The sequence below is a fragment of the Echinops telfairi genome, unplaced genomic scaffold (assembly GCF_000313985.2).
Source record: "Echinops telfairi isolate 266 unplaced genomic scaffold, ASM31398v2 ScPeMD7_7469;HRSCAF=8507_0, whole genome shotgun sequence".
Classification (NCBI taxonomy): domain Eukaryota; kingdom Metazoa; phylum Chordata; class Mammalia; order Afrosoricida; family Tenrecidae; genus Echinops; species Echinops telfairi.
Genome location: NW_022111372.1, coordinates 93,807,518 through 93,832,467, shown reverse-complemented (window position 1 = coordinate 93,832,467; position 24,950 = coordinate 93,807,518). Strand labels below are relative to the sequence as shown.

Below are 24,950 nucleotides of genomic sequence, written 5' to 3'. Positions count from 1 at the left end.
TGCACCCATTTGTCTTCAGTGATCCCTTCGACACCTCGTGGTCACACAGGCTGATATGTTGTTCCATGTGGGCTTTGTTGCTTTTGAGCTAGATGGCCTGTAGCTGCTTTTGTGTACCGCCTGAACCTTGCAATCTTACCAGTTGGTGAATGATGCTGACTGAGTGAAAAACCAGTGAATGTGGCTGTTTCAACCTCTGAGTCTTTCAGATAACTCTTGTCTTTAACTTGATAATATTAATTTGCACAAATAATATCAATATTAATCAGTCAAAGGGAAAACCTCTTATTATTCTACTCCTTTTAGCAAATTCATCTTTCATAGTTTGGTGGGGGAGCATCTGGGAAAGACTTTCCATTCTTTGCAATATGTGCATGTAAATTTTTTCCATAATTGTAAAATGAACATTTTTTTTTCTGGATTCTATAGTGAGCATTTTAATTGTGTTGTAATAATGACAGTATTATGCTATTCAATGGCTCTTCCACCCTTAATTATTCCTTGGGGCGTTTAATTTGTTTTCCATTGATAAATGCATCCGCCTTGACTTTGGATTATTTCCTTGTGCTAAGAGTCCCAGGAGGAGCAGAATTGAGTAAAGGTTATAGCCATTTTTAATGGTTTTTAGTCAGCATGGCAAAATTGGATCAAAGCTAATTTTCCATTTCACTTTCTAGAGAAGTTAATAGACTTACGAGATGAGTACCTGCAAGCTGATGAGGCCACTAAAAGGTTTTTGGAGCAGAGGTTCGGCAAGAGGGTGATCCAGAAGGCCCTGGAAGAGATGGAAAGTAAGGAGTGGCTGGAAAAGAACGCCAAAAGCTGCCCGTGCTGTGGGACCCCCATAGAGGTAACTCGCAGGACAAGCTCGGAGGTCGGTCGGTCAGCACACTTGCAAGCCTGTTAGGGTTGCCGCAGGAAGCTCATTAGTTGTCTGACTTATTAAGAAAGCACGTGCTGGTAGCTTTTCCTTAGAGGATGCAAATTTATTATTAAATAGTATTTGCCTTCAATTATGTAGACGTCCTGTTCAAGGTGCTTTTGTTTGGTGACAGTCGTCCCACATTGTTTTGAAAACCAATGAGAGCATCACCGACTCACGCTGGGACAGGTGTGTCCTAATTGGAGCTGCTCCACAGGGTTGCCAACCGCTGGCATCTTTCAGCAGTAGATTGCTAGGCCTTGCTCCCGAGTGTCTCTGGGTGGGTTTGAACCACCGACCTTTCAGTTAGTAGCTGAGTGCTTCCCTGTTGGCACCATCCTGGAAATCTTACATCTACCTGGAAACGGGATGGGTTGCAAGGAGGCTGTTCTAGCGCCCCAGTCACAATTCACCTCTGATTTAAAAAACAAGAATCAACCCAGCCTGACTTTTCCTCAGAACTGTTGATGCTGAGATGCACAACACTTGTTTAGCATTTATTTACGTGTTCCGGAAATGCAGACATTTCCCCCAATTACCTGAGTCAAAATAATTAGATAAATCTTAAATACATTTTAAAGTCATATGTATCTTGCTTTTATTCAACTGTGCCAATTTCCTATATCCAAACCTCCTCCTCTAATTCCTCGCTGATGCCATGAACGAAATTGGCATCATGTTTAGTCACTTCTGGCATGCCTCAATCTTATGCCAGAGTGGGGCTTGGTTCTTAAATTTATGTCAAAAGTGTTAAGTCCAAACATTTTACCAATAATCTGTTACTACACATTCCACATACGTAGTAGCACGTAGCTACAGTTTACCAGAAGAGATCTTACTAGGTGTCTAGTTGTAAGAGTATCTGCCAAATGTTTATTAATACTCCTTTTGTGTTACAAGTAATACAGGTGGTCATTGAGGTGTTATCTGTATATCTCAACCTGACATGAGCAAAGGGAGAAGACTAGAAAAATGTTATAGGGAATCTTTTTTTTTTTAAATTAAATCATTTTATTGGGGGCTTGTACAACTCTTATCACAATCCACAATCCATTGTGTCAAGCACTTTTGTACATCTGTTGCCATCATCATTCTCAAAACATTTGCTTTCTACTTGAGCCACTGGTATTCGCTCCTCATTTTTGTCCCTCCCTCCCTGCTCCCTCCACCCCCATAAACCCTTGATAGTTTATAAATTATTATTAATTTTATAGGGAGTCTTTTTAACAAGGGTTCTTACTCTGCTTTCATAAACTCCATCTTTTTCTCTCCTTCCCCCAGAAATTAGATGGCTGTAACAAGATGACATGCACTGGCTGTATGCAGTATTTCTGCTGGATTTGCATGGGGACGCTCTCAAGAGCAAACCCTTACAAACATTTCAATGATCCCGATTCACCCTGCTTTAACCGGTATGTATACTTTGACTTTCCCAGACATGGCAGCAATTTTTGGTACTTGATTTGCAGATCATCAATCCATTGTTTTACTTTAAGTACTTGGACTTTTTTAGAGCATTCTTTGACATGTTTTCTAAGACGTGAATTTCTATATTCCTAACAATGAATCTTATGCTGAGAACACACACTCCTGGGAACTTCTGTTTTATTTTTACCCTGCCCCCTCCCCCCAGTATTTGTAGGTAGAGTTTTTAAACATCGAAAGGATAGCATCGGGAATAGCAAAACACTTTGCACTTAAATTAACAATTGATAACATTTTGCCATATTTAGATTTTTTATTGGCCTACTTAAAGCTAAGTTGGAGACGTGATGATACTTCAGCTCTAAATCCTTCCATTTATATCACCTAGGATAAGAAAATTCTTCCACGTAACCACAATGTGTTTTAAAAAGTTAACAGTAATATGCTATCATCTAATAAACTACTGGTATTTGAAACATCCCAATTATTACAAAAATGCCCTGTTGAGCGGTTTTGAACAGCGAACCAAGATCTAGTCGATTCGTGTATTTGGTTCTTTATCTTCAGTCACTTTTAAATATAGAATAGACCCCCCCCCCCCATTTGATGTGTGTTGGGCGGAGGCTTGACTTCTTTGAAGAATGTAGGCAAGTTGCCCTCTGACATCCTACCCTACCTTTTATAGGTTTGCTTTTCCTTCCCCTTTCCCCATTCTTTGTTTCTTCATTCTTTCTATTTTCTTTAAACTAGAAGTTAGATCTCGAATGAGGTTTGATTAGATTTTTTTATTGCAAACTTTGTAAAGGTTTACAGAGCAAGTCAGTTTTCCATTGAACAATTCATACACATTTTGTTTCATGTCATTGATTGCAGTCCCCACAAAGTAGCATCACTTATCCCACTACCTCCCTGTGTTTCCTCCAACTCTCCTGAACGTGGTAAATGTTGCCCTTTTGATCTCAAATGCTGGGTTATTTCTAAGGCGTGTGTGGCTTTCAGAGTGGTTGGTAGTGGTTGTTGGAAACCATTTAGTTGTTCTGGCCTCAGAGTCATGAAGGCTGAGGTTCCCGTGGTTCATTAAACGACTAGACCAGTCGTTCCCGCTCATCTTTGATATTCTTTACTCTCCTTTGCTCTGGATGGGAGAAATCAGTAGGTGCACTTAAAGATTCCATTATCTTTCCATTTTTCCATGAACTTTTTGAAGCCCCTTTGTACTGTATGATTCCAACTATATGACTGTCTGGAAAAGGCAAGACTACAGGGGCACTGACAGAAAGGTCTGCGGTTGCCAGGGGTGCAGGATGGGGGAAGGATGAACAGGCTGGGCACAGGGCAATTTTAGGGCAGAGGAACTATTCTGTGTAATGCTGGCTATGTTACACTGTGCATTTGTCCAAACTAGACAACACAGATGGTTTTAAAAGCCCCCCCAGAGCTCACCAACGAGAGCTGTAGAACATTGTCTTTATGAGCAGTGTTGGGCCAATGGACCTTGCTGCCCTTCAACACAATGGGCCTGAGCCACCAGTCCCAGTGACTCCTCCTTTCAAGATACATGGTTGTATTGCAGAAATGTTCAGAACTTTTCCCACTGTGTGCTTCACCACATTCATGGAAACATTTACGGCATAGATAAAGACACATATAGAGATAGCCTTGGACACCCATTCAGCCTCCCGGTCTACCAAGCATCTGCTTGTAGATCACTGTTATTGCAGGGTTGTGCTTATGGATTTGTCTCCGTGGCCTTTAATTCTTACACACCTGCCAGAGTCTTCCCTGCCTCCACAATCTTTTTCCTCACCTCCCTTGTATTATTGATTGCCTTCTCTTTCCCCCAAGTTAGTATGTGACTACCCTTTAGTAAGTACCGTAAGTACTTACTAAAGTACTCCCTCCCTCTTTGGCCTGAGACCCCTTTAGTGGTCTCACACATTATTTGTCCTTTTGTGATTGACTGATTTCATTCAGCATAGAGACCAACAGGTTAATCCATGTTATGAGGTGTTTTGCAGGTATATCAGTAGTCTTTAATTTTGGGTAGTGTGTCATTGTGTGTATGTACCAAAGTTTATCTAGCCATTCTTCCACTGATGGCATACGGATTGTTTTCGTTATTGTGGCTTCGATGGGCACGAGTGTGCGTGTATCTGTTCATATCATGGCTAGGTTTGATTAGATTGAAGGGAAACCTTTTGGACAGTACTTCATGGGATTTGATATTAGATCACATTTCACCATCACTAACTGCCAGCAAGTCAATTCTGACGCACAGTGGCCCTGTCGGACAGAGTGAAGCTGCTCCCTAGGGTTTCCGAGGCTGTAAATGTTTACAGGAGGTGTTTCCCCCGCAGAGCAGCTAGCGGGGTTGAACACTTGACCTTGCAATTAGCTGTCCAACACGTAACCCACTCTGCCACCAGCGCCGAAGGGTCAGCTTCTCCCAACTATTGCTGCTGCTCGGTCAGATCATTTGTTCCATTGTGGAGTTGCAGAGTGTGTGGGTGACTCCTTGGCACCATGTCAGTATTTTCTTTTCTCCACTACCTCTCCCATTTCAGCATCCACTGAGGAGCCCTTTCAGTTACCAGACTTCTCTGTATTAAGTGGTGATATGTCAAAAGAGGAGTTGAAGATACAACTTTGTCCATGAAATCTAGAGTTGGGAATTGCACACATTTTAGGTAGCATAAAGGAAAGGTGATGAGCTGGCAACTACAAAACAGGATGCATGGGTGATGATGATAAAATATATGGAGCAATTAACATGCAATCGAGTTGTATAGTGTCTCAAATGAATTCAGCTTTTCTTGACGTAATGTGTCCGTTGAATATGGACATTTTGTGATTCCTTTCCCCATACTTACTGTTTTATCTCGAACCCAAAAGACTGGTCTGGAGCCCAGAAATGCTCTTCTTAGAAACTTTAAGGGAGCTTGTCAAAGACCCTCAGATTTCAGCTGTCCTCAGTAGGGTGATTAAAGGAGAAGAGAAGATGCACAAAGATGTTCTCAGAAGAGTATTGAAAGTAATGGAAACTTTAAAATAACAGGCATATGGAAAAAGCAGGCAATAAAAGCAACAGCAATTCCAGTAAGATCAGCACGGTTAAAAAGAAATGGAACAATTGGAAAGTTATTAGCAGAAATACTAGAGTAAACAGGAGTCTTTTTTTCCTTTTTTACGTGAAATCGTTTTCTTTTTTTTAAAATGTACCTCATTTTATGCTTCCAGGTTGTTCTATGCTATGGAGGTTAATGGAGACTTTTGAGAAGATGAGACTGAAAACTAGCTAATTCCTACTGCTCAAAATAAGGAGTGGAATGGTTTTCGCTGCTCTTGCAGGATATCTGGGGTGCCACTCATTCACCCACTTCACTATGTAGAAGATTTGGAAGAACAAGGTTTATATTTTCATTTGATACTACTGATCAAGGCACGTTCATATAATTCTAAGTATAACATAAATGGAGAAAATTATAAGCCAAAGGTTTAGAAAATGAGAGCTAGAGAATATTCAGTAATATAGTGTATCTCAACTCTGCATAGTTAAATATCAAATATTTATTTTCTTCCTTAAACTTTAGGTAAAGAGAGGGGTCATAAGTTTAACTTACAGACCCTTTTATCTCCGAGATAGATCCCTCTGAGGCAGTCCTGTCGGGGCCCCTACAGTACTGTTATGTACAACTAGGGTGGGTAGAAGCCTTATTAAAATTACACCGAGAGCTCTCGTGGCCGTTTATAAACCCGAGCTTATTCCCTCCATGTTTCTTACATTCCTTCCAACCTCTGTGTCTTTGGAGTGAGTTCTGCTTGGAGGGAGCACTTTATAACCTATTATATGGCCCCCTGTCATTTGGATCTTAAGCTTTTCAGAATATAAATGTATAGAGATCATTTATCTTTAAATATGTTTTATTATCACGGGCATGGCGGGGTGGGGGATGGTGGGGCACCTGATCCTTTATGAATGTTGGATCCACTGGTGAGCCAAATCTAGAAGAATCTGAGTTACCCAGGGAAGAGAGCCTGGATCCCAAATGGTTTGTCCTTGCTGCCTCTTCTTGCACTTTCTGCCCTGCACCTTCTCCACCCACAACCTGCTGGTGAAACCAACTTAATATTAACTCCGGCAGCTCCTGTTTTTATTTCCTCTGCGGAATAAGACAAAGCCCCATATAATCCTCAAGGTGAAGGAACAGAATGTTCCCACCCACACCGCTGCACTTTGGGCTGCATTTCCTTTAAGCTGTTATCTCATAAGTGAAGACATTTTGCTTCCCAGCCCTCTTCTCTCCTCCTCCAACAGCAGTATTTGGGCAAATCATTCTGTTTAGATATTGGGTACTGTGATACCTAGGTTTTCGCTGACTTTTTAAAAATTGTCTTTCCTTATGATTTGGTGAGTGAGTTGGTAGCAAAATAAAAATTTGGAGGGAACGAGGCCAGAGGAAGTCAGCTGCAGTCTGAATGCTCTTTATTGACCACTGGGGGACACTTCAAACCAGTTTGTAAGTGGGCTCTGATCTAAAGGCTCAGCCTGGGCGGTGTTTCTGGATTGTCCCTGAGGGTGCTAAATCTTAACAGTACCTGCTGCCGTAGAGACAGTTCCAACTCATAGCGACCCTATAGGACAGAGCAGAGCTTGGTTCCTTAGGGTTCCACAGGCTGTAATCTTAAGGGAAACAGACTGCAGGGCAGCTGGTGGGTGCACACTGCTGACCTTTTGGTTAGCATCTGAGCACGTAACCACCGTGCCACCAGAGTGCCTCAGTCTTCATAAAAACAGGAGAGAAGAACCTGTCTTTTAGAGCACAGCTGCTGCTGCATGATCTGTTCCCAAGGACGCCGGTCACCTCGAACACATCGTCTCAGAAGACAAGGAAGTCTTGGACAGTGCCTCTGCTCATCCTCGGGTTGTGACTGGACTTAGTTTTTGGGCCCAAGTTTTATTTAAATGAGATGATCTCGTCAGCGTATTTTATGTGAGATCCAAGGTAACTTTAAGGAACAAGTTGAAGCTAATCAATGGAACTGGGAAAGATTGAGTACATACAAAATGTATCTGAGGACGGCGACTACTATGATTGCTCAGGAACCCACCTTTGGCTCTGTTTTAGTAGTCACAGTAGCCCTAGCGTGTATGGACTGGTTGACTTTTGCTAGAGGTCATTTTATTCTAAACTTGCACATGGTATTATAGTAGAAGGCAAGAAACATTCCTAATGCAATTTAGGACTCAAAGGTCAGCTAGGAGGTCACCTCACAGCCTGGTGTGCTCCTGAGCGTTGCCTCCTTTCTTCTTCAGGTACAAACGTCACTGCTCAGTTCTCACACCGCAGAGCTTGGGAAGGCTTCTGTGGCAGGAGTTCTGAGCTCCTTTCAAGACAGCTCCCCTTTGGTGGAGCACTCTTGTCACTGCATGAAAGGGAAGACTGGGGTGACACCAGAATGCTCTATGAAATAAGAGTCTGCGCAAGGCTGCCAGCTCGAGCAAGCCCCTGACTGGACCAAGCACTGTGCCCGGGCTCGTTTCACAGAGGGCGTTCTTACAAGTAGCCTGAGATTTGCCATCGCTTGAAAGGACCCTCCTGGGACTTTCTGTTGGGGGTGAGAGCCCAGTCCCTTTGCAGATAGACAGTTAGTTCATCCTGCCCCAGGCAGTAGTTTGGAGGGGTGAGGCTTCTTGAGGTTTATACGAAAAGTTTGGGGTGTGCAACTAATAAATGAAGAGCATCCACTAAACAAGTCAAAACCAAGGCTTTGTGACTGATGCTTGAGATTGAACTGGCCTGCAGGGCCTGCTTCGTCAGTTGAGACGATCCTGTCCCGTCCATCTCAGTCTATGCTTAGACTCACAGAAACATTCCATCAGTACCCTGACAGGGTCCCTGTCCTCCATGCTCTTTGCCCTCTTCGTACAAGTCGCAATGCTAGGTAGGTACAGTCTTGAGAACTAGAGCCCACGAGCTGGAGCTGGACGCTTCTGTTCCAGGATCCCATCCAGGCTCTCCTGTCTCCGGAGGCTCCACTCGGCCATGGCAGCAGTCCCTCCATGTCTGTGGTCAGTGTATTAGACGTGTGCTCTCTCGGATGAACCTGGAATGCTCAGAAGCTGAAAACGCTTCTCTGAAAGCCCGATTACTTAATCGTAGCCAGCCCAACAGATGAATGAAATTTATTTTGATTGAGCAGGTTTTGTAGCTTGAAGTCCTTTATTTCCCAGCACACGTCTCTGTGTAACCTGTTAAGGTCATTTTCCCGCTTGGCTTCTTGAGGAAATGATTCAAAGGAGACAAGGTTATCAAGCCATTCTTTGGGTCAGCTGGAACCAGGAGGCTCTGCACTGGCACAAGAGGACAAGCACCATCTCAGGTAAATACTGAGGCAGGCAAGGAAGCAAGCATGCACCTTCCCTTTGAGGAGATGAAGGGAAGTGGGCTCTGGAGAGAAAGCTCTTGGCAGCCCTCTTTCTGGACCTGCATTGTCTGCAAGGCTGTTCTTCAGTAGGACAAGGGCTCAAGTTCACATTCGAAGTCCTTTACCATACTTGCTGTTTATTTTTCTAGCATGAGAAATGAGAGTTAGTCAGATGTAATAACCATGAAGCCATCCATGTGGCTGCCTACTTAGGAAGGAAATTGTAACTTTCAATTCAAATTTTGGACTACCCCAAATTCTCTTTGGCACAAGCATTACCAGCAGATGGCAGCATTTCCATGTTTTAAAAATGCAGGAACTAAGCTAGGATTAGTATTTTGTTCCATTATAAGAGGCAGGTTTAATTTCTGGGGAGGGGGGGATGATACATTTCCTTATTGTGTTTGATCATAGTCTTAGATACCTGCGGGGGACAGAATGGGTCTAGTGATACCAGCAAGGCGGGAGAGAAACTATTGCCAAATCACTGTTGTTTCTCACTGCCATTGGGTAGAGCCTATATCCGCCCTACAGGACACGTGGTAGAGCTGCCCGGTGGGTTTCCAACAGTGTTAACTCTACAGGAGCAACCAGCCTTGTCTTTCTCCCAAGCAGCGGCTGATAGCTGTGAACTGCTGACCATATGTTAGCAGCCCCACTCGTAACTACCGCGCGAAATCACTCAGGATCACTTCAAAGTACTTGACCCGTAGTTGGCATTTTATCTGTTACTAAGGAAGTATGCCACTCTTTACAATGGCATTTATCTTCTGTCACTGATATAGAGAACTATCTATAAAGCCTGGACGTAGAACGGAGTAATTGTAATCCTCTGGTAAGAGTAGCCAATCAGTCTGCTCCCTGACTTTTGGCTTAAAAAAAAAGAAAATGGCCAGCAGACCCAGCTGAGGCTTCTGGCCAGATAAGAACTACAGTTTCCATAATAGCATATACCGCCTCCATCCTGCTCCTTGCTCCTGTTTCTGCTCCTCCTGTGCTAGAACCCATTCTCTCTGTGAGCCCACAAAACCCCAGCACCAAACTTCTTTCATCCCAGCGCTGAACTGTCCCCTTCTGGGTTACCTCCATCAGCATACAAAACAAGCTTTTAAAAAATACAATTATGCACAACAAAAGACTTCATCAAAAAAGTCAACAGAGATTGGAAAATATTCAGTAATCAAATAAAGCACGAATCTCCAAAATCTATAGGAAACTACATCTTAATATAAGGTGACCAGACGTCCCGCTTTTGGCGAGACAGTCCCAATTTTTAACAATTTTTCCCGCGTCCCGCGGCATTTAAAAAAAGTCCTGATTTTTTTGGAAAGAATGCACGACAAGCTAGGGTATACGGTTTTCAGCTGCCATGTGGCTATTTTGCCAGGATATGAGTTTTATCAATGGCGCCCCGCTTTACCAATGTCAAAATCCGGTCACCTTATCTTAATAAGAAAAACACAAATAATCCAATCCCAAACTGGGCACGACATAAATAGGCAATTTACCAAGGACAACATACAGGTGGCCAACAACCATATGAAGAAATGTTCTTAATGAGCAATGAGAGACATACAAATTAAAACAACAATGAGAACACCTTATACTAACACTTGGCGAAATTCAATAAGACAAAATAACTTGCTGGAGAAGATGTAGAGAGATAGGACGTGTTTACATTGCCAGTGAGTCTGTAGAGTTGTATAACCATTATAGAAATCAGTGTGGCATTTCCTTAAACAAATACAAATCCAAGTACCTTATGATCCAGCAATCTCTCTACTGGGTATATAGCTAAAACAAATTAAGAATATAACATGAATAGACGTGTGCACAACTATGTTTATTGCAGCAATTTCCACATTAGCAAAGCAGAAACAACCAAATACCCCAACTATGGAGGGATGGATAAACAAGCTCGGGTATATTCATACTATGGAATTTTATGCATCAATAAAAAACAACGATAAACACTGCAGGACATGGAAAAACAAGAACATTATGCTTAGCAAAATCAAGTCTTACAAAAATAAACATTGAATATCACCATTGTTACAAGGAAAAACGAGCTGTGGTTTATACACCAATAGACATGATTGATGACTATATATTTAACACGAGAAAAATAACTGCTTCTTAGAAAACAAGAACTCCAGAATCCTTATCCCTTAAAATGAAATAGTGGTCTGAGTGGCTAACAAACAGTTAAAACTGAAGTGGATTTGGGGTCTTTAATGACATATAAGTTCATTTCAAACTTTTTTTTACCTTTAATTTAAAAACTTTAAAAGCAAAACCAAATTCTCAACTCCTCCTTCCTCACTTCTTGGAGCAACATTTCTTGAGTTACCTATACTCTGTTCTTCCTATCCTCTCATGAATTTTCAGCTCAAGTTACTTTACTTAATACATTTACCTAATGCAGCCTCTGTGATTTTCATAACTCTACATTATCATATGATATGCTAGTATTTTTACCAGTTTATTGGTGGGAACTGTCAAGTTTATAGTTTAACCAACAATGCGTGCTTCTAGATTTCAAGTTACTGTTGCAGAGATGGTAAAAAATCTGCCCTCATGAAATTTATATTTAGTGGGAAACAATAGATGTGAGATGACAAATGATTCCAAGAAAACAGAGCAGAATTAGGGGAGGAGATAAGGAATTGGGGACTGCCACTTTATGCTGGAGGGTTGGGGAAAATGGCTGAACATTTGGCAGTTGAGCCTAAACCTGAAGAAAGGAGTAAGCGATGGCTCTCTGTGGGGAAGGGTGAGCCAGGCTCTTGCTCTTGTGGACCTCCTGCCTTTTCTTGAATGTGAGTCAATGAGAAAGCAGACATACTTAGCAGGAGAAAGAACACTTAAAGCAGAGCTGTGAGCCAGTTTATAAAAGTACAGTCATGGCCGACACAGCAAATTCAGAACGAACTAGTAAACTGAGTGCACCAGAGCAATCACCCAAACGGAACAGCTCTGGACCACAGCTCTGGAATGGAAGACTCCAGTGTACTGAGACCTCTGGGGAGCCAGAAGTGAGAGAATGACACCCATTCAAGTTACATAGCTGGCTGCTGCCTTTGATCCGGGCACCACTGCTTTCAAGAGCTTTGGTTGTTATGCAACACACTGTACTGCCCTTGTTTTCTAGGAGGGGATCACGTGTGTGTCAGGCTGTGGATCCATGGTTTTCACATTGTAGTACCCCCACATTCTTCAAATTTGAATCCATTCCGATCACACTTCTTTAGTTGTAACTCCAGCAAGGAGAGCCAGTTTGAAGCCCGGCTTTCATTTAGTTTTTAAAAACCTTTTATTGTCAATGATGTGTTTATAGAGCAGAGCTTCAGTTGTACATTCAATGATTCGTATGCATTTTGTTTGATCCATTGCAATCCCCTCAAAGGACCGTCACTTACTCCACTTTCTCCGTTTTCTCTTTCCATTCTTCTTTCCTATCCCTCTGTATTTTGTCCTTGGGTAAATGCTATCTTTTGATGGTAAAGGGTTAATTATTCTAACAGGAGAATTCAGTTAGCATGAAAGGGTGACTAATCTTGGGGGTCCCAGCAGTCTATTTGACAAGAAAGCCTGGTCTTTTATAATTGGGGGGTTTGTTCCACATGTTCCTCCCACTCGATCCAAAACCTTCCAGTATGATCCTTTTCAGAGCCGTTGGCAGTGGTGGCTGAGCACCATCTAGTCCTGGTCTCAGGATCATGGAGCTGATGTGTAGTCCATTAGTCCAATGGGCTAAGTGTTTTCACTCTTCAATTTTCATCATTTTTTCTTCGAGATGGGGAGAGACCAATAGTTATACCTTAGATGGCTGCTAAAAGCTTTTAAGAACTTAGTTAATACTCACCAAAGTAGGATATTGTCTTTGTGAACTATGTTATGCCAATTGACCTTGCTGTGCTGTAAGACTATGGTCCTGGGCCCCCAGGTCCAGCAACTCATTCCCTCAGGGTGTTGGGTTATGTCCCAGCAGCTTTCCCCCTGCATGCTCCACCACATTCATGGATATAGTTGTGACAAAGGTCAATATAGGTAAACAGATGTCCTCTGTGGAATCTATTTATCTTTACATTTGTGGGTGTACTCCCACTGCTCCCACCTTTCAGCCGCATGTCTATCCAAGCATCTCCTTGTAGGTCACCACTATTACAAGGACAATGTAACAGTATTTGCCTCTGTTGGTTTTAACTCTTGCAAACCTGTTTCCTCCTGCTCCCAGACTTTTTTTAAACCAAATTCCCTCTTACTGTATCTTACCTTTCCCTTCACTCAAGTTAACACTTATCTACCCTCTAGCCTATGGCATTTCCCTCCCCTTAATCATAAAAATGGTTTCTTTTTGTGTGAAAACCTTGACTTTATTTTTACAAAAGTAGTCACATATAGTATTTGTCTTTTCGTGATTGACTCATTGTTCTCAGCACTGTGTCCCCCAGGTTCATCCATGTTATGAGGTGTTTCACAGATTCATCGTTACTCTTCATTGTTGTCTATTCCATTGTCCAGCTACCAATAGTTATTTATCCATTCTCCCGCCGATGGACTATCTTTTTGCCACTCTGACTAGTGGTGCGATGAATGTGGGTGTGCATGCATCTATTGTGCCACAGCTCTTATTTCTCTAGGATACATACCAAAGAGAGCAACTGCTGTGGCGTTGGCTACTTCTATTCCCAGCCTTTTGGGGAAACCAATATAGCTTTCCACGGGTACGTTTCACAGTCCTACCAACAGTGGACGAGGGTTGCAGTCTGCGCACCCTCACGGTATTGGCTGTCCTTTTTTTTTTTTTTTTGCTGTTAATGTTTTGATTTGCATCTCTCAAATGACTAATGATCATGTTTATTGACTACTTTGAGTCTTTGATAAAGCAAGCTCCTGCTATTAAGCACATCTTGTCAATTCTTCCTGTAACACAACTCTGTGGAGCTCTGAGGACCATTAGAAGTGCAAATTGGGCACACTCAATCTATGTAAGTGCTGGTTATAACAAGATGGCACCCGGGAAACAGACTGACCTCAAAAATACACCTTTTTAAAGTCTTGAGTTCATATAGGAATAGCCAATATAGTGTCATCTGTAAAGTAATTTTCATTTAATTCTATTTTTTCTTTTTTAAGTCACTTTATTGGGGGCTCATACAACTCTTATCACAATCCATACATCCATCCACTTTGTGTCAAGCACATTTGTACATTCGTTGCCCTCATCATTTTCAAAACATTTTCTTCTACTTGAGCCTTGGTATCAACTTCTTACTTTTTTTTCCCCTCCCTCCTCCACCCTCCCTACCTCATGAACCCTTGATAATTTATAAATTATTACCATATATACTCGTGTATAAGCTGAGTTTTCCAGCACATTTTTAATGCAGTTTTTGTGGTAAAATTAGATGCCTTGGCTGATTATTCGGGTCAGCTTATACTCGGAGTATATATGGTATTTTTTCATGTAATTCTATTTTTTTCTATAACATACCTACTTAACATTTAAACCTTTCTTAACCGTATAAATAAAATACAGTATATTCATACAACGAAATACTACTCAACAAGACTACTTCTACAAGGTGTATATAGATGAGCCTCAAAAACATGCTATGAAGCTAGGCATAAGAGAGTTCATGTGTCTGCTTCTTCCATTTCTATGAAATGTCTACCACTCATTAAAAAACTTGCAACATTATAAAGTTCAGGACCAGATGGTTTTACTGGAAAATTCTACCATTTAGAGAAGACTTAATACCATCCTATACATAAACTATTCCAGAATATAGAAAAGGGTAATATACTACCAAACTTATTTTATGAAACAAGTATAACTAATGCTTAAGTCTGCCAAAGACAAAACTAGAGTGGAAAATTATAGACCAGTATCCGTTATATAGATCCTAAAAATTTCAAAAAAACTCAACAATATTAAAAATGATGCATCATGATCAGATGGGATTCATACCAGGTGTGCATGTATGGTTCAATATTATTTTTTTAAATGTAATAATCTACCATATAAACAAAAGAACCATATCATAACAATCCATGCAGAAAGGCATGGATTTGATAAAACAATGCCCATTCATAGATAAGAACCCTTCACAAAATAGGAATAGAAGGGAAATTCCTCAACATAATAAAGGTCATATAATGCAAAACCAGTGCCTATTATCTCATTGGAGAGAAATTGAAACCATTTCTTCTCCTAATGATAACCAGACATAGTTGCCCTTTATCACCACTTTCATTTGATATTTTCCTGGAAGTCTTAGAGCTCTAAGACAACAAAAACATGTTAAAGGCATCCTAAATCAGCAATGAAGAAACAAAACTCTTATTTCAAGAGACTCAATAAAACAAATGGCTAGAACTAATTGAAAAATTTGGCAACCTAGTGGGCTATAAAAGATCAACATATGAATTGGATTCTTGTATATCAAATAAGAGGACTTTGAAAAGGAAATTTTAAAAATGCCATTTACAATAACTATCCAAAAGATAAAATATTTAGGAATAAATCTAGAAAAAACAACAGAAAATTATAAAACACTTCTACAAGAAAGCAAAAGAGACATAAATAGAAGAATATCATCTTCATGGATAGGAAGACAATATAGTGAAAATATCAACATTACTGAAAGCACCATATAAATGCAATTTTGATCCAAATTCCAGCACAAAATTCTTCAAAGACATGGGAAAACTAATCACCTACATCATATGGAAAAGAAAGAAACACAGGGTAAACAAAACTCTTTAAAAACAAAAAGTTGGAGGGGTCTCACTCCTTGATTTCAAAACCTGTTAGTCACAGTAATCAAAACAGCTTGGTCTTAGTACAATGATATGAAAACCAATGGATTAGAGCAGAGAACCTAGGAATACAACCAAGTACCTACAGACACCTGAGTTTTGATCAAGGACTAAAACACAGTAAGTGGGGAAGAGACAGCCTTCTCAAAAAATGGTGCTGGAAAAATTGGATCTCTATGTGCAAAAGAATGAAATAAGACCCAAACCCTACACCATGTACAAAACCAAACGAGATGGATTAAAAATCTAAACATAAACCCTAGAACAGCGGTTCTCAACCTGTGGGTCACTACCCCTTTGGGGGGAGGGGTCAAACGACCCTTTCACAGGGGTTGCCCAATTCATTCGAGTAGCAAAATGACAGTTATGAAGTAGCAACGAAAATAATTTTATTGATGGGAGGTCTCCACAACATGAAGAACTATATTAAAGGGTCATGGCATTAGGAAGGTTGAGAACCACTGCCCTAGAACCATAAGGATCATCAATGAAAACAATATGGACCTTAATACAGGCATAAATACACTACCAAACAATGAGAACATCCACACCACAGAAGACAAAATAGAGGACTGAGACCTTATAAAAATAAGACATTTGTTCATATCAGAAGACTTCATCAAAGTGTAAAAAGAGAACCCACAGACTGGTGGAAAAAAAAAGTGACACTGATATATCATAAAGGGCTAATTTCACAAAATCCATATAAAAATACATCTTACTAAGAAAACATAACCCAATTTTAAAAATGGGCACAAGACATGGATATTAAAGATGATATCCAGCTAGCCAATAATCATATGAAGAAATGTTCTTGATCTATCATTAGCTGTAAGAAATACAAATTAAAACAATATTGAGATACTACTTCACACTGACCCTCGGCAAAATTAATAACTGCTGGAGAGGTTGTAGAAAGATTGGAATGGCCATACATCGCTGATGGGATTGTAGTATTGTACAGCCACTGTGGAAACAGAATGGTGCTTGCTTAAACAAGTTTGATTAGAAATACCATATAGTCCTGCAATCTCTCAGTAGACTTAAAGAAATAAGGAACAAAACATGAAAAGGTATATGCATACTTAACGTTTGTTGCAGCAATTTCTGTAATAGCAAAAAGATAGAAACAGCCAACAACCTTGTCTGTAGAGGAATGGATAAGTAAACTATGGTACATACACAATGGAATATCATGCATCCTTAAAAAAACAATGACAAGTCTGTCAAGCCCCTCAGAACATGGACAAACTTGTAAGACGTTATGCTCAGCAGAGGTAGTCAATCTCCCAAAGATATCTCAGGACACCATCTAAAGGGGAAAAGGAAGAAAGTGGTTTTCATACCAAAGGAAAAGACTGAGGACAATAATGGGGGCTGGGGGATAAGGAAGAAAGAACAGAAGGTGGGGGTGGGAGGAAACCCACACTGAGGTGAGGTGGGGGTTGGTGGAGTGTTTACTGGGATAGTGTCACTGTTCTGATGCTATGGGTATGTTTGCGTTCTATTACACAAAAGGAGAAAAAAAATTTTAAGTGAAGGGTCACAGTCAAAAACTATAGTTTCCCTACCCAAGAAATTTTTTAAGTTAAAATTTTTTCCCATCACCTATTCACTGCTATCAAGTCCATTGCAATTCAGACACCCTCTGGGGCAGGTGGAATCGGTCCATAGGGTTTCTGAGGCTATAAATACAGAAGCAGATCGCCTCATTTTAATTGGTGGGTTAAAACTGTTAAAACTTTCAGTTGGTAGCCAATGCTTAACTCACTGTGCCACCTAGGCACCTTAAAAATGTCCAAAAAAAAGTAACTGTAGACAGCAAGGCACTTTGGGGGATGATGGAGATGGATTGTCGTTATGAATTTCCCAACTCCATATACTTAATAAAACCCCTGTCAACATATTTAAACACTGTCTCAAACTGTTAAAGATAAGCCCTTCTTTTAGCTTCTACTTGTACATCTTTAATAGGTTATATTAACCCATGTTATTCATTTTTTATTTTCAGTACAAAACAAAACTGGATACATGACATTTACTTTCCCATACCTAGTACTAGGTACCATGGAGTAGTCCCAACTCCTAGGGCTCTGTGAAGGCAACACTGCCCAGCCCTGTGCCATCCTGTCATGATGTTTGCGCCATGTGTCAGTCTCACTGAGGATCTGCCTCTTCTTTGCTGATATTCTATCAAGCATGCCTTACTCCAGGGACTGGTCCCTACTGTACATGAGTACAAAGTACATGAATCAAAGCCTTGCCATCCTTGCTTCTAATGAGCATTCTGGCTGTACTTCTAAGGCAGATTTCTGGATACATGACAGTCATCAAAGACTTTTTCTTTGGTGTGAAAACCATTTTCTGTATATACCTTACACTTGTGCCATTCAGTAGGAGTCCTGGTGGTGTACTGGTTCCACACCCGGCTGCTAGATGTAAGGTCAGCAGTTCAAAACCACCAACTGCTCATTGGGAGAAAGACTGGGCTTTTCTATTTCCATAAAGAGTTAGTCTTGGAAACTCACAGGGGCAGTCGGCCCTGCCCACTAGGGTTGCTGTGAGTGGGCATTGACTTGGTGGCAGGTTTTCTTTGTGTCATTCAATATTTTGCTCATAAAACCAAGCCCAGCCCACTGCTGTTCGAGTACTGTCAACTTTGAGACCTCAATTTTTTCTTCTGTCCTTTCAGCTTGAGAAATGCCGTGTTTTTCCCTTTCGGTTTTCTAACTTCTTATTTTTGAGCATTTTAGTACTCTGCCCTTAGAAATGTTCGGGTCAGCCCTGCTGCATCACTTCTCCCATTCTCTTGAACTCATGTACATTCTACAGCAAGTTTTGGAGCCTCTTCTGACTTCCAGTTTGATGTTTCCCAGCTTTCCTTCCGAGTGACCTTTTGCTTTCTCCGTGTATGATGTCCTTGATATCATCCCACACTTATCTGGTGTTCAGTCATCAGTGTTCTATGCACCAAATCTATTCTTGAGATGCATTCTAAAATCAGGTCTTGAGATTGTTAAATTTTATACCCAGCAGTTTTTATACTCATTACAAAGTTACAGTTATATCTTTGTTGGATCACTAGTATAGCCCAAACATGAGTTTGCTGTTGCTCATCTATTTGTAGCCGTTTTTCACACAGGTGCTTTATTTTTAGAAAAAGTTTCACCCTGGTGATTAGAGGTTGAAAGATAGTTGCGATGGCTGTGGCATTCCTACAGGATGGGTATGAGGTGTGAATGCCGTTTCTAAAATACACCCTTTCAAAATGTATCAGCCCAGATAATCTACTCTTGTCCTTTGGGGAAGAAGTCTGCAAATGACACATTTTATTTGAAAATACTGAATTTAATAGAAAATATTACATTATAAACAAGTTCATTCTTCCCTTAGACCAAAATAGAATGTCACCACAATCACATACAAAGGCTCAAGACGAAATGCTGGTACTAAATGCAGCCCTAATACGAGATGTGAGCCAGTCTCGGCAAGGTCTTTCTAGAAAGAAAGGGAACTTCAAACAGGCAGGCACAAGAGCAGGGAGGCGGCAGCATCGAGCGCACAGAGGCTTACTGGGGAGAGTAAGAGGGAGGCCGTGCACTGGACTCATCCTTTGCATAAGGGCGGAAGCATAAATGGAGAAAGCAGCCTATTTCCTGATGTTGTGGGAATTTTAGGCCACACATTAACACTGAAATGGAGGTGGTGTCTTCCTCCCCAGGAGACTCCCTCCCACCTTTAACTGAGTGTGGACTGAATGAGGAGCCATTGAGACCGTTTAACAAAAACACAGGGCTCTGGGGCGGGGAGAGGCTTTCTGCCTTCTCCCTCCTGGTGCCCTGGGGCCCTGAGGGAGAGGAGGAGTTTGACGTGTCTGGACCCACTGGGAATCTGGGCTCATCTGCAAAGGCCTTCTCCACACAAATCCTGCCCCAAGGAGTCCTCCCAGTTCACAGAAAGGTCAGCTGTGAGAACAGAGAAAACAACTAGGGTTGGGGGAGGACGTAAGGGAGCGTTTTCTTTCCATGACACTTGTCACTGAGCAGGGACTGCTTCCTCACACTGAGTGTAAACAGCCTGCGTCTTAATCTAGGGCAGCAGGTCTCCAAAAAGGGGCCAGGGCAGTGCAACATACCCAAGCGCCAGTTCCCTCCTGAGGAGGAGCCAGAGGAGGGGCGGCAGGGGCTCCTGAGGAGTGTGGTGGGCATGTAAACAATGCCAGCCACAGAACAGGAAGTTAGTTAATGCCCCTCATCGACATGGGGTAAAGATCAAGATTGTGGGATACAGTTCCAGAGATGTTTTTCCCTTCGGAGTATAGCAAGAAAGAGATGTTTGCCCCTTTATCTGGACTAACCATACTGGATAAAAGACATAGACGATGCTATTCTTCTAAAGCCCATTTCCAGAAAGACCCAGGTGGCTCAATGAGGTACTTGGCAGTAGGTTCCAGGACAGGTTAGTCACTGTATGGTTTCTTAGAAGGCCGGCCTTCCTCTTTCATACTGTACAAGGGGTCCACCAACTTGCTATGAACAAGCATTAAACCTAGCAGAAAAAGAAAAACAGGGACTGATTACCACAGGCAGAACTTCACATGGTGATCAGCAGGAGGCGCTCCAATTGTTCTGATCCTGACACGCATCCCCTTGACTCTGGCCCCTAAGTGACAAGCCCTGAGAAAAGGCACAGACTCTCCTGATCCCACCTCAGTAAGTTCAGGCACCCAGAGAGAAGGCAACTTCAGGGTTAATCTTCTCCACAGTGGGTGAATTCATAACTTACTTTCTTAATAAATAGGAATCTACATAGTAGTTTGTTTTAGAAAGACAGGAAAAAAGGACTTCCGATTTATGGAGCTGAGTGCCTCATGGGGAGGGCAAAGGTCTGGAGAGAGAAAGTACCCCCCCACCCCCCAGGCTCACTGCCTGAAACAGGAGCTCTGACTAGAACCACTGATGTGGCTTTCTCCAACAAGCTGGGGGTGGAGGAGGCTTTAGTGAAATGATGTACACTTCAAAAATCTTAAAAATCATTAAAACAACCAACAGGTACATTATAAAGTAAGTTTGGGGGTGGGGGTGGGGTATGCTGGGGCTGAGCATCACTGGACACTCACACCACATCGAAACACATCTGCAGAAAGGGGCCCCTACTGTCAGGGTATGGGGAAGAATGACCGGGCACTGGGAGAAGGTAGGGTTTGATCTGTATCGGAACCACCATTGCCTATGAAAACGATCGGTGTAAGAAAGGCAGGCCCACCCCTCTCTCCCTCTGGCACCTTTGAAATACTTGACGGTTTTGACTTTGAGCTCCAGGGTAGCATCCTCATCGCACACAAACACCACCTTGGGATGCTGCTGGAAGGCAGACACGGTCCACATGTGGTTCACGCCCTCCTCGATGGCCTTGTACAGGGCGAACGCCTTGTGAGCACCAGTGATGAGGATCATCACCTGGGGAGGGAAAAGCAGGCAGTGATGGCAGAGAGCAGGCACTGGGCCCGGGAGTCTAGACTCCTGGATTCCAGTCAAGCCACCCCAAATGGGGGTAAGGACTACTGTAGCATTAACACGCAGTGCCCCCAATGCTCTACCACACCAATGAGGCAGTACGTAGGGAAGTGGAACCCTGGGAGATGAAATGACTTGCCTGAGAAGCAGGAGACCCGGTTAGACCAGGGGATTCTGAGCCCACAGCCTAAGCCTGGGGCCATGCGAGTGCTTCCCAGTGCCTTAAATGATGCGGAGGCAAAGCCCTCTGAAGAGACCGCTGTGGGGCACTCTCATCCCAGCACCTGGCCCAGGGCACCCTAGTTGGGTGAGTTTCCAGTAGCAAGTGGTGAACCAAGGAGGGCCTGGGAGCACTGGTGCAATATGTGGGGCCCCCAGGTGGGATCCCAGAGAGGCTGCCCCTCAATCTAGCCGCCTCAATCAGGAGGACTTATTGTTCCTTTCCTAAAAGATGAGAAGCCGAGGCAGAGAAAGGATGGGACTATTTGTGGGGACCCCCTCAACAACTCAGAACTCAATGTCGAGCAAAGTACATCCCGGTCTCCGGCCCCGGGCCCCATACCCTGTGAGCTTGCACCCTCTCTGGCAGCGGCTTCTCTGGCTCCTGATCCCAGGTCACCCAGCAGATGCCAGGGGACTGTCAGTCAGCTCACAGGCGTTCCCTTTACACAGAAGTGCTTGGGGCCTCGCTCGGGCAGAGAAACTTGAAAGTAAACTTGTAGCAGTTCTCACTGAATTTACCTCAGAAAAGATGATATGCTTCCAAAATGCTAAGGAAATTGAAACTGCAAAGTGTTCAACTAATTACCTAACTTTTGCGGGAGGTGGGGTGGTGGAAAGCTCAAGTCAGTTCAAGACAAAATCATTTTCCACCACGCCCTGCCAGGCTGGCTGATCCCCGGGAGTAACGCATGCCTCCCTGGGCAGCAGAGGGGCGTCCCTTCCAGCAGTGGCCATCACCAGCTGCAGAGAGCAAGGCAGTACCTCTTAGTACTTAGGCAGGTGTGAACTGCTATTCCAGTGTCAATGGGGTTGGCTTCCTGTTTGCCCATAGGAAGCACGGGAGGGGTCAGGAAGCCAGGGCCTCATCCATGTATAAACACACACAGAAAGCATTCTCCTCGTACATGGTTACCTCTGAGGAAGAGGAAGGCATGGTGGGAGGAGCCAGTTGGGATTTCAGCCTTGTATACAATGTCTCCATTTTTAATAAGAATATATTCAGGTGTTTTCCTTATAATTAAAAACCAAAGCAAAACAAAACCCTTAACTCCAGCTCTATAATGGCCCCTTACCTCTCTTGAATCCATGACGGTGCCCACACCTACCGTCAGGGCCATGGTGGGCACCTTGGAGAGGTCTCCCTGGAAGAACCTGGCATTGGCCAGGATGGTGTCCATGGCCAACGTCTTCACACGGGTCCTGGACACCAGGCTGGAGCCCGGCTCATTGAAGGCAATATGTCCATCAGGGCCGATGCCTGTCCGAGAGAGAGCCAGGGCAGCCCATGAGGCCCTGGGGCCCAGGGTTTCAAGAAAAGAAACCTTCCCCAACAGATGTCTGGAAAAATCCTTAGACAGCATGTCTCTTTCTCTTCTTCCCCCTCCCCGCCCCGGCAGGTCTGCCTTAAGCATCTGAGTTCCACCCAGCTCTATCTGAGGCCCACAGACATCTAGCGACTCCTGACCTTCTCCCCTTGACCCTGAAATGCACAGCCTAAAACACCAAACCCATGCCCATCGACTCCATTGCCTCATGGCGGCTGGCTCTCGGAGACAGAGGCGGACTGACCCCTGGGGTCTCCGAGACTAAAATGGTCACAGAGCCAACTATCTTGTCTTTCTCCTGAGAGCAGCTGGTGGGTCTGACGCACTGACCAACTTTGGGTTAGAAGCTGGAGCTCCGGGCTCCTTTACCTTGAAATACAGAGGGGGAGGAAAGGGAAGTCACCGCTGGGGTGACAGCAGACAGAAATGCACAAGGATGGCACAGGGAGAGAGAAGAGCCAAACGCTGAGGGTAGACAGCTCAGTCCCTGCCCTCATCCTGCCACTGCTTGCTGGCTAGCTGACCTTGGACAAGCCACTTCACTTCTCTGGGGTTCAACTGGCCACTGAGAGCAGATAGGGGATGAGGACAGAACCTTCTGGAACTGGATTTTAAATGTTCGATTAGGTGCCACGCCTGATTCATGACACCTCAAGGTTGGGGCACAGACAGAATCCCAGAGCCCAAATGCAACCCTCTTGTCACAGAGTGGACATCACAGTGCAGAGCAGGGGGACACTTGGGCTCACGCAGGGATAGGGATCTCGGGCGCCTGCTCCCCGTCCTCCCCCACAGGAGTGTAAGAGGGCCTGCTGTCACTGCACAGGCAGTGTCTTGTCTTCCTCCTTCCCCGTCTCCTCCCACCCAGGCCCCGGCCCCACCCTGCACACGCACCACCGAGGGCCTCACTCACCGCCAAGGAACAGCTCGATCCCACCGGCTTCCTTGATCTTGTCTTCGAAGGCGGCACACTCGGCCTGCAGGTCGGCTGCGTTCCCGTCCAGGATGTGGGTGTTTTGGGGGTCAATGTCAATGTGCTTGAAGAAGTTGTTCCACATGAAGGAGTGGTAACTCTGGGGGTGGTCTCGGGGAATACCTGCAGAGCCAGGACCACCCTCAGTCACAAGCTGGGTTAAAGGCCTGCCACCAACAGGGCTGCCAGGATGCCCACAGACCTAAAGAGGCACAGGTGACCTGCAGTGCCAGTCCGCTCGCGTCATCCCTCAGGAAAGGCCAAGTGTCTACTCAATGCCACCACTTATGACCAAGGAGCTGGGTGAGGCCCTTCATCCTGGGACCACTCCGGGCTTAGACAAAGTGGGGGTGGACGGGCACAGCTCTCACCCTGCCCCTGCCAACCCACCATTCACCTCGCTATGCCTGGTGAGCAGCTCAGCCCGAGTCCCACGCTAAAGGCCACGCTGTGGGAGAGAGCGATCTCAGGGTTTCCTGCTCCGAGTGTCGTCAGCCAGGGAGAACCCTCAAAGAGCGTGTGTGGCGAAGCTCCGACAAAGTCATGGTGATGTTAGTGAGGGACCACAGGGTAACTTTCGGGCAGCAGAGGCAAGGACCAGACAGAAAGGCGAGCTGGTGAGCAAGCCCCGGAGAGAAAGCCCCAACCCAGCCCTGGGGGCCATGACTGCGCCAGCCCCGCATTTACAGCCACCCAATCAGGGAACATGGCGCTGAGAGGAGGCAGAGGAGGAGGTATTAACTGCTTACTGGCACACGGGGCGCCACCGTCACTGGGATGCCACTCAGTGCTCACGACCTGTGGCACCAGCTTTTTGGTTTTTTCTTAAAGCAGAGTAAACTGAGCCTTGCAAGAGGCGGTGGCATGAGGTGCTACGGCTTCGATCCCAACCCATAACAACTTGATACACAACAGATACCCGGTCCTGCGCCAGCCTCACCACTGTTCCTCTGCCTGAGCCCATTGTGGCAGCCGCTGTGTCCATCCATCTCGTTGAGGGCCTTGCTCTTTTCCACTGCCCCTGCACGTTACCAAGCGTGATGTCCTGCTCCTGGATCAGACCTATTTGTTTGTCGCTGTCTCCTGAGCATCTAGCACAGCTTCTCGACATCCCCTGTTGCCTGCCTGCCTGTGGCCTGATGGAATATGAGTAGCTGGTGTAGAAGGTCCCTGGAGAGGGGCATGTGGGCGGTGTGGACCTTCACCATGATTGGCTACAGTATTTGTGGGGCTCAGTGCAAAATGAAGATGTGGGGACCCTTGTTCAAAAGTCATTATGGGTCCAGCAGTGTGGATCCCTGGGCATGGGGCCCGGG

At 44.0% G+C, this 24,950-nt stretch overlaps 2 protein-coding genes across 3 annotated transcripts in view; one reads left to right on the top strand and one right to left on the bottom strand.

The window, feature by feature from the left end:
* Positions 1–6,811, top strand: part of RNF14 (ring finger protein 14) — a 24,107-nt gene extending 17,296 nt beyond the window's left edge. For both annotated transcript variants that reach the window (XM_004718085.3, XM_045284839.1), the window contains exons 7-9: positions 678–850; positions 2,204–2,334; positions 5,585–6,811. In XM_004718085.3, coding sequence (XP_004718142.2) covers positions 678–850; positions 2,204–2,334; positions 5,585–5,621 — 341 coding nt within the window. In that variant the 3' untranslated portion in view covers positions 5,622–6,811. The remainder of the gene's footprint in view (positions 1–677; positions 851–2,203; positions 2,335–5,584) is intronic.
* Positions 6,812–18,925: 12,114 nt separating this feature from the next.
* GNPDA1 (glucosamine-6-phosphate deaminase 1) overlaps positions 18,926–24,950 on the bottom strand; it is an 11,644-nt gene continuing 5,619 nt past the window's right edge. Inside the window, exons 4-7 of the mRNA XM_030888689.2 lie at positions 23,575–23,757; positions 22,410–22,594; positions 20,883–21,057; positions 18,926–20,146 (exon numbers count right to left, since the gene is read on the bottom strand). Of these exons, the coding sequence (XP_030744549.1) occupies positions 20,058–20,146; positions 20,883–21,057; positions 22,410–22,594; positions 23,575–23,757 (632 nt within the window). The 3' untranslated portion in view covers positions 18,926–20,057. The remainder of the gene's footprint in view (positions 20,147–20,882; positions 21,058–22,409; positions 22,595–23,574; positions 23,758–24,950) is intronic.